This window comes from Carcharhinus amblyrhynchos, chromosome 14 (genome assembly GCF_965287045.1).
Source record: "Carcharhinus amblyrhynchos chromosome 14, sCarAmb.v2.hapA, whole genome shotgun sequence".
NCBI lineage: Eukaryota > Metazoa > Chordata > Chondrichthyes > Carcharhiniformes > Carcharhinidae > Carcharhinus > Carcharhinus amblyrhynchos.
The window spans coordinates 9,448,934-9,462,496 of record NC_137337.1 but is presented as its reverse complement, the minus strand read 5'-3'; the positions used below and the strand labels follow the sequence as shown (position 1 = coordinate 9,462,496).

At 47.5% G+C, this 13,563-nt stretch overlaps 1 protein-coding gene across 4 annotated transcripts in view; it reads left to right on the top strand.

Moving 5' to 3' along the window:
• The window catches only part of adck1 (aarF domain containing kinase 1), a 446,668-nt gene extending 434,715 nt beyond the window's left edge, over positions 1-11,953 (top strand). For all 4 annotated transcript variants that reach the window (XM_080201943.1, XM_080201939.1, XM_080201941.1 and 1 more), the window contains 2 exons: positions 4,900-5,093; positions 11,373-11,953. In XM_080201943.1, coding sequence (XP_080058069.1) covers positions 4,900-5,093; positions 11,373-11,541 — 363 coding nt within the window. In that variant the 3' untranslated portion in view covers positions 11,542-11,953. The remainder of the gene's footprint in view (positions 1-4,899; positions 5,094-11,372) is intronic.
• The last annotated feature ends 1,610 nt before the right edge of the window (positions 11,954-13,563 follow it).

The window sequence follows — 13,563 nt, the reverse complement described above, 5'->3', positions numbered from 1 at the left end:
TGCCTTCAAAGTTAACAGAGGCATTGTCATAGCCCAGTGACAATAAAATACTGAACATTGGCCACCTGAATAGATATATAGACTGCTCCAGAATGTTAGCCATTGACATGCAGAGTCACTGTCGCACATCCTGGCCAGGATTCTCCAACCTCGCCCCTGCCTGGGATTCTCCAGTCCTGCTACAGCAAACAGAGTGCCAAATTCTCCATTCTTCCCGGCAATGGTGTACGAGATGAGAGAATTCTGGCATCTGTCTTTTAAAGATACGGCGGTGTTCAGGATAAACAACCCAGTAGTCGTCAATTCCAATTCCCCCATGGAGTAAGCCAATTGGTGAAGGATAGTACTGGAGCCAATTTTTACACAGTATTTATCGATAGTTACGCAGACATGCGTCTAGTTTGGGGGCGTTTAAGAGATCTCTGGATAGGTTTATGGACGAAAAGGGATTGGTATAGGCTAGTGGGTCATAGTTTTTGTAACTGGTTGGCGCAACATCGTGGGCCGAAGGGCCTGTTCTGCGCTGTAATGTTCTATGTTCTATGTTCTATGACATCCCTGAACACAACCAAAGTGACTCTTTATATCGGCACTCAAGATAACCCTTGATTAATGACCACCACCTACATTGAGAATACTGTGTCCAATTCTGGTCACCACGTTACCAGAAGGACATGGAGACTTTGGAGGGAGTACAGAAAAGGCTTACCAGGATGTTGCCTGGTATGGAGGGTTTTTATTAGCTATGAGGAGAGATTGAATAAACTGGGATTGTTCTCCCTGAAATGGTGGAGGCTGAGGGGGCGACCTGATAGAAGTTTATAAAATTATGAGCAGTATAGATAAGGTGAACAGTTGGAAGCTTTTTCCCAGGGCAGAAATGACAAGTACAAGGGGGCACAAGTTCAAGATAAAGAGGGAAAGGTTCAGTGGGGATGTGCGAGGGAAATTTTTTACACAGAGAGTGGTGGGGGCCTGGAATGCACTGCCAGGTGAGGTGGTTGAGGCAGTTACATTAGCGACATTTAAGACTTATCTGGATAGACACATGAACAGGCGGGGAAAAGAGGCATATAAACGGTTGGTCTGGTTAGGACAACGTGATCAGTGCACGCTTCGAGAACCGAAGGGCCTGTTCCTGTGCTGTACAGTTCATTGTTCTTTATACAAGTAAATCCAATTAATATACAATTAACACTTGGCACGTTATGGAACCAAACTTGGTAATCTATGACATCAAACCAGATCTTCAAAACAGCTTCTTTTTTGTAAGAACCCAGACTGTTTCTCGTGTCCAGTCTGACCCACATGTCTAGTCTCACTATACGGCTGAGTCTCTGATCTCTGATCTCACTAGGTTAAAGAAAGGATCCATTTCCACTTTTGCAATGGAACTGTGATTGGGCAAGAAAGCTATTGCCTTACCAATGCTGTCAAAACGAGTAATATAATAATCTACTTCTTGGAGACAGGAACAACCTGGTCCAAGGCAGAGCAAAATTATTCTTATTCTGGGACAACAGTGTATCTCAGCCTGAGCTTCAGCACAGGCGATCCTCACAATACCATTGCGACGTCTTTCATTTTTCAACAAGCTTATCCTCTGCCTTCTCAGTAAGTTTGCCACTTAGAGCCCCATTAGAGGAAGTTTAGGACTCGGGTCTGCATTGGGTTCAGATTGCCCAGGCTCATTTCACAGAGCTTAGATAAACCCTTCACCCTGATCGCTGAGGTGAAAGAAACCTGGGTGAAGCCAGGGGCGGCACGGTAGCACAGTGGTTAGCACTGCTGCTTCAGAGCTCCAGGGTCCTGGGTTCGATTCCCGGCTTGGGTCACTGACTGTGTGGAGTTCGCACAGTCTCCTCGTGCCTGTGTGGGTTTCCTCCGGGTACTCTGGTTTCCTCCCACAGTCCAAAGATGTGCGGGTTAGGTTGATTGGCCATGCTAAGAAATTGCCCCTTAGTGTCCAGGGATGCATAGGTTAGAGGGATGAGTGGGTATAATATGTAGGTATGTGGGGGTAGGGCCTGGGTGGGATTGTGTTCGGTGCAGACTTGATGGGCTGAAGGGCCTCTTTCTGCACTGTAGTGTTCTATGATTCTATGATAAGCCAGGTTAAGTAGCTAAATGTTGCAGACAGACTGATTGTCCTTCCCCCTTTGACCCGATGGAATCTCTCACAGGCTGTCAATCCGGTGTTGAGAGTTACCACCTTGATGAGAAATGCCTGTCAAACTCGAACCAATTCAGAAACACTTGGGATGTGATCTTACCTGCTGTTCACGCCATTTGGGTGTGGTCTTACCTGCCATTTACACCGTGCTCACACTGCAGCGAGGCCAGAGAACTTGGCGGCCAGCCAAATCTCCGCTCACTGCAGCTGGATGGGAATATCCCGCCCACGTGAAAGATGATAAGATTCTGGCCTTCATGGTCTGAGTACGTCTGAACTCCAGTGTCAGGTGGCTGTCTGTGTGGAGTTTGCACGTTCTCCACATGTCAGTGTGGGTTTCCTCCGTGTGCTCCAGTTTCCTCCCACAGTCCAAAGATGTGTGGGTTAGGCGGATTGGCCGTGCTAAATTGCCCTTTAGTGTCAGCGAGATTAGTGGGGCAAATACGTGGGCTCATGGGAATAGGACCTGGGTGGGATTGTTGTAATAGAATCCCTGCAGTACAGAAGGAGGCCATTCAGCCCATCGAGGATGCCCTGACCACAATCCCACCCAGGCCCTATTCCTGTAACCCCACATATTCACCCTACTAATCCCCCTGACGATAAGGGGCAATTTAGCGTGGGCAGTCCCTCTAACCCGCACATCTTTGGACTGTGGGAGAAACCAGAGCACCCGGAGGAAACCCACACAGACATGGGAAGAACGTGCAGATTCCGCACAGCCAGTGTCCCGAGGCCAGAATTGAACCCTGAGTCCCTGACGCTGGGTCAGTGCAGGCTCGATGGGCGGAATGGCCTCTTTCGGTACTGTGGGGATTCTCTGATTCAATGAAGGTGGTTAACTGGAGTAGCAACACAGAACAGCTCGATCTAATTGTGTGGTGGCGCAAGCTTGAGGGGCTGAATGGCCACGTCCGCAATGTTACCAGTGGTTTGGTGCTTTTGGCAGTGGCAAACCAGGAATTGGGCGCGGGGCAGCGAGAACCTTTTGGCTACACTTTCCTCCCTCTTCCTGACTAATCTCCATGAATCTTCAGAGAGTTACATGCCATTTCTGATGCCGCAGCTCTCTCCAGCCCAGACAAAAACAAATGATAATGGTAAGTGACTACACAGCTTATCTACTGGAGCAGAGCTGTCCTTTAAGTGGATTTGACTGCACAAATACGTGCAGACTATAATAATAAGGACAGTTTTCCACAGACTATAGGTTACTCGTCTTTTCCAGGGACACAAAGTAAAGTGTTTACAGCAAAATTTGAAGTTTGCAGTTGCGTAAAAATTAATTAGCCTTACAAAGTTTTTTTTTTCTTCCCCTTCCACGTATTCCTGGGGCAGTTTTTAACGTTTCCCATTCAGGCCCGCACCTCAGAGAGCAAGTTTGCGAAATGGGTGGATGCTGGGGTTTCACCTCCACGCTTTCGCTGCTGTCATTGCTAGTCGTGGCTCACTCGGCTTGGCACCCGAGTGGAGAGGCAGTGGCGAAGTGGTGTTGTCGCTAGGCTGACAATCCAGAGACTAGAGACCCGGGCTCCAATCCCGCCAAGGCAGATGGTGAAATCGCGCCTGAAGATTGTGGGCCCCACTCTAGGACCCCCAACACGTAATCTGAGCTGATGTTCCAGTGGAGTACTGAGGGAGTGCGGTAGTGTCAGCGATGCCGTTTTCTGGATGAGATGTCAAACTGAGGCCTAGTCGGCACTCACACATGGGCCTCAAGGACCCATGGCAATAATTCAAAGTGTGGACAACCTATCCATGGCTAATATTCATAATTTGACCAACATCAATAAAGCAGATTATGTCCTAAACTAATCACTCCTGTACCTCCTCTGTAGTCTAGACATCTTTTCTAAAAGTAAGGTGCCCAATATTGTTTGTTTATTTATCAGTGTCACAAGTAGGCTTACATTAACACTGCAATGAAGTTATTGTGGAAGTCTCTAGTCGCCACACTCCGGCACCTGTTCGGATACACTGGGGGTGAATTTAGCACGGCCAATCCAGCTAACCAGCACGTGTTTCAGACTATAGGAGGAAACCAGAGCACCCGGAGGAAACCCACACAGACACAGGGAGAACGTGCAGACTCTGCACAGACAGTGATCCAAGTTGGGGATCGAACCTGGGTCCCTGGTGCTGTGAGGCAGCAGTGCTAACCATTATAACCATTATGCTACTCCCATGCAATGTATTGGACACATTGTTTAAGTTATTTAGAATCATAGAATCTCAACAGTGCAGCAAAAGGCCATCAGGTCTATCAACTCTGCACCGAGCACAATCCCTCCCTTTAACCCCACTTATTTACCCTGCTAACCGCCTGACAAAAAGGAGAAATTTAGTATGGCAAATCAACCTCATCTTTGGACTGTGGGAGGAAACCCATGCAGACATGGGGAGAACATGCAAACTCCACACAGTCCTACACCGTTATTTCTTCAGACTTTACCTTTCTGTTTCATATCCATACTTACAATTCCGTAAGCTCTTTCTGTGCATATCCTTCAAGTTACGCTGCAACTTTTAAAGTATTTATGAACCTTATATCTATCTTCCCCTCTGTTCCTTTCGAAGTATCGCCATTGATTATGCCTGACCTGTACTCATTCAAACTCCCACAGTGTATCACCTTGTATCTTCTGCTGTATTCAATCTCACCCGACATTTATCTACAAATGTGCCATTTGTGTCGAGAGTAATCAAGTGTTGCAATTGTCTTACAGGAAATGGAGATTAGAGTAAATGCGGTTAAGTATCTACCTCGCATCAATGAACTACTGAACAAGGTCCCTCGCCAAATGCTTCTGCTCCTAAAGACTAATGACCTACTCCGAGGGATTGAAGTATCACTCCATACCCGAGCCAGCGCCACTTCCTTCATCAACATGTCACGTTGCTGTGTCAGAGCTCTGTCCAGGTAGGTTAAAGAGCCTGAAATGCGGGACTATATCATTTGTCAGTGCTTCCCAAGCAAAGACAAGGGGCAGCTTTGGTTATACTTGGATGTTTGATCATCTGTTATTGAGCGTGGATGAACATCAAGCCTTACCCAGTTTCACGTGTGTGTCACACCCGGGTCGGTTAGCTCACTTGGACGGACGGCTGGTCTGTGATGCAGTGTGGGTTCAATTCCCGTACCAGCAGAGGTTATTCATGAAGACCTCACCTTCTCAACCTTGCCCCTTGCCTGAAGTGTGGTGACCCCCAGGTTCAATCAGCTTTCCTTCAAAGGGTGGAGCAGCCTACAGTCCTCTGGGACTTTGGCAATTTTCATTTCATACCAAGGTCATCCAATGTGCACTCCCGCCGCCCCCGACCCCACCGGAACATCTATCTTTAGCTATTCTCTCTTGATAACTTGGAATTCCTACAGTGCAGAAGGAGGCCATTCGGTCCATCGAGTCTGCACCCACCACAATCCCACTCAGACCCTATCCCCGCAACACCCCACATTTACCCTTGACAACCACTCTGACACTAGGGGCAAGTTAGCGTGATCAATCAACCTAACCCGCACATCTTTGGACTGTGGGAGGAAACTGGAGCACCTGGAAGAAACCCATGCAGGTATTGGGGGGGGGGGACGTGCAAGCTCCACACAGACAATGACCCAGGTCCCTGGCATTGTGAGGCGGCAGTGCTAACCACTGTGCCAACGTGCTGCCCCAAATTTAGTTTGTAATCACAGTGCTCGGTGCTGTGTCACAGACTAGTAACTCCCAGATTCCATTACCTGGTCCATTCTGAATCACCGAATCACTGCTGTAGTGATGGGAGAGATACCATTGAGGGAATAAAATTAGCCAATGTTCCTACTCCTGGCAGCTGTCTAGTGATAACAAGAACACAGGACGCTGGAAAAACTCAGCACCTACCAGGAGAGAAAGGGAGTTAACATTTTGAATCAAGAGCTATCTAGTGATAGCTGCTAAAATGTTGGATGAGAGCCGTAACAGGCCCAACCATGCCTGTAGTTACAACCAATCAGCCTGCTGATGTTGATCCATACAAGTACATAGAGCTTAGCACAAGCCAGTCAGTCCAGGTGGTTCCTGTTGGCATCTATTTCACATGTGAATAAACATTTCTAATCACATTTACCCCTCATGTACTTTCAACCCATCTAATTTGAATGTTGATGTAGTTTTGCCTCAATCACTAACCCTGGAGTTCCAAGGCTGTACAGCTCTCTGTGTGAAGAAGTTTCTCCTGTTTTCCAGCTGAAATCTTAGATATTTAATCTTTGATTCCTTGACTGTGATTTATCCTGTGCTGGGTACAAGTTTGTTCCTATCTACTCTGTCTCTTCCTTCAATCATTTTAAACGTAACCCCATCACCTCCGTTGTTCAAATGAAAATGGCCCTATTTTTCCCTTTGTGTTTGTATTTTCTCACAGCAGGCAGTTTTCTTAGAGCCATAGAGTTTTACAGCACAGAAAGAGGCCCTTTGGCCCATCATGTCTGTGCTGGCCTATCTATTCTACTCACTTTTTCCAGCACTTGGTCCATAGCCGTCTATGCTGTGGCATTTCAAGTGCTCATATTTTTTCTATTCCTCTGTGGGACATGGGCGTCACTGGCTGGCCAGCATTTATTGCCCATCCCTAGTTGTCCTTGAGAAGGTGAGCTGCCTTCTTGAACTGCTGCAGTCCATGTTCTATGGATTAGGGAGGAAATTCCAGGATTTTGGCCCAGCGGCTGCAAAGGAACAGTGATATATTTCCAAGTCAGGATGGCGAGTGGCTTGGAAGGAAATTTGCAGGAGGTGGTGTTCCCATTTGTCTGCTGCCCTTGTGGAAGTTAAAATACTCGGATTAAAAAGATTTGCACCTTCTCTGCAACAGCTCTGTAACAGATGCTGACCTTCAAGGGAGCCTGTCTGTTACATCTCCTGCAAGCTCCCATCCAACTCTCATGCCTGCGTCAAAATCCTGGAACTCCCTCCCTAACAGCACTGTGGGTGTACCTACGCCACATGGACGCCACACCACCACCTTTTCCAGGGCAATTAGAGATGGGCAACAAATACTTGCCCAGCCAGCTATGCCCACATCCCATGAAGGAATACATTTTAAATGCTGCCCATCTGACTTGGGCATAGACCGGTGTAAGGGAAGGCAATGGCCTAGTGGTATTATTGCAAGACTGTTAAACTCCGTTAATGTTCTGAGGACCAGGGTTCAAATCCCTCCACGGCAGATGGTGGAATTTGAATTCAGTAAAAAAAAGCCTGGAATTAAGAATCTACTGATGGCCATGAAACCATTGTCAATTGTCAGAAAGACCCATTTGGTTCACTAGTTTCCTTTAGAGAAGGAAATCTGCCATCCTTACCTGGCCTGGCTTACGTGCGACTCCAGAGCCTCAGCAGTGTGGTTAACTCTCAACTGCCCTCGGAACAAGGGCAACTAGGGATGGGCAGTAAATGCTGGCCAGCCATGAATAAAAAAAGACAAAAGCAATTGTCTGGTCATCCAGTTTGATCTTTGTTGCAGCTTTCTGTGTATCAATTAGCTGTCACGCTACCCTGCATTAAGGCACTGACTATGCATCAAAAGCACTTTTTGATGCCTTTGACACTCTGAGGTCATGAACGATGCTATAGAAATGCAAGTTCTTCCTTTCCTCCTCCTTCAATGTTTTTTGGTTTGAATGTCTGACTTCTACTCATTGCCCGCTCTTTTTGCCTGCCTTGTTTTATCCACTCTCTTTTCGTAAACCACTTCGGGGCATTTTGTATGGCAAAAAACATCTCTTCCTGCCTACATGGCCAGATCTCCACATCACTACCCATCACTGGGCAACTGGAGATTCTGGAAGATTCCATAGTTCAGTGGAGGTTCACTAGGCTGATATAGGACTGCCCAGTGAGGAGAGACTGGTTCAACTGAGGCCTTATTCACTATGGTTTAGGAGGTTGAGAAAATTCTAATAGGGCTGGACCGGTTAGATGCAGGGAGGATGTTTCCCTGGTTGGGGAATCTAGACCAAGGGACTAGATCTCTTTATTCATTCACAGATGTGGGTGTCACTGACTGGGCCATCCTTAACTACACCTCATTTCAGAGGGCATTTGAGAGTCAACCATGTTGCTATTGGTCTGGAATCACATGTAGGCCAGACTGGGTAAAGAAGGCAGATTATCTTTGCTAAAGGACATCAGAGAACCAGATGTGTTTTTACGACAATCGACAATGGTTTATGGTCATCGTTAGACTTTTAATTCCAAATTATTGTTTGATTGACCTCAAATTTCACCCTCTCCCTGGCAGGATTTGATCCCAGGTCCCAAGTGAAACCCTAGTCATCAAAGAATGATAGAGCATCATTAGACTTTTAATTCCAGATTTTTTTTTTCAATTGGAATTTCACCATCTGCCGTGATGGGATTCAAACCCAGCTCCCCAGAGCTGCCAGATTTGGCCAAACGTGGCAATGCCAATTTTTGCCAAGGAGTATTGCCTTGGCACTGTCTGGCCATGCCACTCTTCCCTGGGGGCTATACTCACTTTAGCCACCCTCCCCACCCTTCCACCCCACCACGGGATTCTCCACAACAGGGTCATGTCTGAGTGAACCTGCTGTGAACCACGCCAACATGACGTCATGTTAATGAGGTTTAAAACTATGGCGACAGGGAGAATATATGGCAGGCGAGAGGTGGGGGGTGTTTAATTATATTAAAATTTATGTAAATGTAATGGGCGTGAACCTGATTACATCACTGGCAAGGCGGGGTGGTGCGGCGAATATCAGAGATTGCGATCTCACTGACAAGATTCACAATTCCCAGGTTTTACTGGATCTTGAGCTCCTGCCACCATCTCTGCAGACAGCGAGCATGGGCCCAAAATCGCCCCCACCGTTCCTATGAACTGTGAATGTTGGCTGACAATGCTCCCCTTTCTTCCCAGTGCGGGAATAGAGTCTGGGTGGGATTGTGGTGGGTGCAAACTCGATGGCCCGAATGGCCTCCTTCAGCACTGTAGGGATTCTATGATCGGAAACCCTCCCCTCCAGGCAGCTGCCATGAGGAGCCAGCCTCAAAGCTCATGAATACAGCCTTCAACACAGTGGCCCTGCTGTCAAAGTAACCGCGACTGGCATTTTTTTTTTCTTTATCTTTCCAGATACTGATTCCCTCTATCCTGCTGCTGTGTTTAACAATCTATAGTTCAATTTCACAGAAGCGGAGCTAGCCAAGCAGTGACACCAGTGTGCTGGAGCTGACACTTCAGGGACGCGTCTCCAGCTTGAAGTAAACTTATTCCTGAAAATGTCAGGCCGGCGACACTTTTCCCTGTTACGGGGGTCACAAAACCCTGCCGGGCATTTTATTATACGGGTGGCACGGTGGCACGTTGGTTAGCACTGCTGCTTCACAGCTCCAGGGTCCTGGGTTCGATTCCCGGCTCGGGTCACTGTCTGTGTGGAGTTTGCACATTCTCCTCGTGTCTGCGTGGGTTTCCTCCGGGTGCTCCGGTTTCCTCCCACAGTCCAAAGATGTGCGGGTTAGGTTGATTGGCCACGCTAAGAAATTGCCCCTTAGTATCCAGGGATGCGTAGGTTAGAGGGATTAGCGGGTATAATATGGGGGTGGGGCCTGGGTGGGATTGTGTTCGATGGGTCAAAGGGCCTCTTTTGGCACTGTAGGGTTCTATGTTCTATTTCACCCTCGACTCATTTGTCTTTTCTCTCATCTGAGATCCAGGTTGGACTCAGTGCGATGAAAATCAAACTGGTCACACAAAGGGTGGGCTATTTCCTCCATCACCTTGCTGCCCTGGTTTCAACTCCCTCCCTCCCTCAAATCAACCAAATAACAAATATTATCCAATAGATATTAGCCTGCGGCCAAGGTGCTTACAAAGGTCTGAAGAAAAGCAGCCCTCAGTAGCAACAGAATGTATATTTTATGTCCCACATCAGATTGTGAATTCATATTTATTGGATAAGTTGATCTCTCAATTGGACTTGTTAAAATATAAAACCAGGAAGATTCTGGTTGAGATTTTCCGCTGCGCAGGTTAAAAACATAGAAACTCGAAGCAGGAGTGGGCCATTTGGCCCTTCGAGCCTGCTCTGCCATTCTTTTTAATCAAGGGGGTTCATCAAATCATAATCCCCCCCTTCCCCCCCCATATCCCTTGATCCCTTTAGCCCCAAGAGCTATTTCTAATTACTTCTTGGAATCACGCAATGATTTGGCCTCAGTTCCTTTATGATAGCGTAGGTCAGCTGAACTCAAGCTGGTTCTGGCTTCAGGACCCATCCATTGAGGGAAGCACAGATTAGCCAGGGTTCACCTTCCTCCGGAGCCCATCAGTGCCTGGACGCTCAGTGGTTCAGGATGTTCCAGACACTCTCAGTGGGAATTTCCAATCTCGTCCCGGGCGGGACCCATTGCAAGCCAGATTGGGAAAATTTGGCGTTCTAGCCAAAGCTCCATTTACTGCCAACAGCATCGGAAAATCCCAGCGGCGATCCAGGAAGGAAAATCCTGGCCTGTACAGATGCATTATTGTTGATACAATGGATTCCATTGCCATGCCAACCTGTGCTTGAATAGCCTCTTGTTGAATACCACAGTGCCACTAGCTGAACCCTTCCTTTACCTAAGCCGATGTGTTAGGGCGGCATGGTGGCACAGTGGTTAACACTGTTGCCTCACAGCGCCAGGGACCCAGGTTCAATTCTGGTCTCAGGTCACTGTCTGTGTGGAGTTTGCACATTTTCCCCATGGGTTTCCTCCAGGTGCTCCAGTTTCCTTCCACAGTCTAAAAAACGTGCAGGTTAGTGGATTGGCCATGTTAAATTGAGCCTTAGAGTCAGGGGAATTCGCAGGCTAAGTATATGGGGTTATGGGAAAAGGACCTGGGTGGGATTGTGGTCAGTGCAGACTCGATGGGCCAAATAGTCTCCTTCGGCACTGTGAGGATTCTATGAATATTACAGAACCATTAGGTGAACCGTTCCTTCACGTAAGTCGACATGTTGGGAAACAGCGAGGGGGAGAGCTGAGCAGGTTTTTGTTTCTAACAGCGTGCTTTTAAAATCCTAGGTAAAAAAAAGCCGATATGAGCGGGTGAGTCAGGTGCTGACAGGTTCCCTGAACCATCACCTCAGAGTTTCATCATGTCTGCGGTTCTCGTTCCCTTGGGAATTTAACACAGATTTCCTGTTTAAATTTGGCAGGCACGAGAAAGATAAATGTAAATCGTGGTACGGGAAGCTGAAAATCTCCTGGGCTGAAACTTTTGATCTTTGGCAGATCAACCTCTACGCAGCCTTGCTCTGGATTAAGACAACATTGCTGGGGAGTTGGATCGCTGGTATCCTGGGCTACCATCAGGCTCCACAATGAAGCCATTCTCTAACAAAGAAAAGACCACTGATATTCCTTCTTGGATTTTCTATTTCTCTGCTGCACTTCTTGACTATCTTGGCCAGCCCAGAGCTACCTATAGGCTGTGAGATTGTAGCAGGCCGTGGGCCTAATTAACCTTTGGGCCTTGCTGAAGTTTGTTTCCCGTCGGTGTTAAAGGTTAAACACATGATCATACATACAAGCATTTATTTGCGACATTTGTTGTGTCATGCGGTGCCCCTTCCCCTCCCCTCTGCCCTGTCAGCGTCAGGAATCGGATTCTGGGATCTGTCTGAATAAACTGATGACCCTCCGGTGTTGCTGTTGTCCCGTCCGTGTCTGCACATGACCCCTCAAGCTCTGTTAATGTCCCAGCTCCCCCCAGCTCAGAAGGTTAAGGGATGATTGAATTGCATTTATGGTGAAGGAGTGTGATGGTGCAGATAGAGAGAAACTGTTTCCTTTGGTGAAGGGAGGGGGTGGTGGGAATGGGGAATGGGCAATTGATAACTTAGGTGGCACGGTTGCCTCACAGCACCGGGAGCCCGGGTTCAATTGTGGTCTTGGGTCACTGTCTGCGTGCAGTTTACACATTCTCCCTGTGTCTGTTTAGGTTTCCTCCAGATGCTCCAGTTTCCTCTCACACTCCAGAGATATCCAGTTTAAGTAGATTGGCCATGCTGAGTTGGCCCTTAGTGTCTAAAGATGTGCAGGTTAGGTGGATTGGCTGTGGTAAATTGCCCCTTAGTCTCCCAGGATGTGCAGGTTAGGTGGATTGACCATGCTAAATTACACCCCTTAGTGTCCAAAGATGTGCAGGTTAGGGGGATTGGCTGTGCTAAATTGCCCCCTTAGTGTCCAAAGATGTGCAGGTTAGGGGGATTGGCTGTGCTAAATTGCCCCCTTAGTGTCCAAAGATGTGCAGGTTAGGGGGATTGGCCATGCTAAATTGTCACTTAGTGTCCAAAGATGTGCAGGTTAGGGGGATTGGCCATGCTAAATTGTCACTTAGTGTCCAAAGATGTGCAGGTTAGGTGGATTGGCCATGCTAAATCACCCCTTGGTGTCCAAAAATGTGTGGGTTAGGCGGATTGGTCATGGTAAGTGTGTCGGGTTACGGGAAAGGGCCTGGGTAAGGTGGGGAATATGGGGAATTCAGTGCACACCTGATGGAGTGAATGGTCTCTTTTTCCACTGTAGGAATTCTTCTACACCATATCCTCTAGCCTTGCAAATTTCTTAACTTCAGGAGATTATACAATTCCCTTTGTAAGCCCCGATCGTATCTACCTCCACCACACACTCAGGCATTTCGTTCCACTACCATGTAAAAAGAAACTTTTCTTTGTGTCTGCTTTGGTTGTTTTGTATCAGGTTGATGTACTGTGCAACAAACTCAGTGACACCCCTCAGGTGTATGAAGAAAATAGACATCTGAGAGCTCTCACACTTTCAGCTTTTGAGTGTAGCCCCTGCAATTATGTTATTTTAGAGCGTGACTAGGGCGGTGAGCTAACCTCAGTCACCCTCACTATTGCCTGGCCTGGGGACAGCAGCTACATTGAACTGAAACGGGGCGAATTCCGTGGCACCACATCTCCAGCCCATTTTGGAGATGGAGGTGAGACATTGGAACGCGTGAACTGAACACCAACATAGGAGCAGGAGAAGGCCTCTCAACCCTGCTCCGCCATTCAACAATATCATGGCTGGTCTGATTTTAAGCTCAATCCTACGTCTCTGCCTACCCCCAATAACCTTTCATCCTCTGTGTTAATCCAGCGGCTATCCAGCAAGTGCCTTAAGAATATTCAAAGACTCTGCTTCCATTGCCCATTGAGGAAGTGAGTTCCGAAGAGTCACAGCCTTCTGAGATAAAAAAAAATCTCTTCATCCACATCTTAAATTCCCTATTTTCTAGATTCTCCCACAAGAGGAAACATCCTCTTCGCCTCCACCCTGCCAGGACCCCTCAGGATCTTAAACTTTTAGATCAAATTGACCTTAACTCCTTTGAAC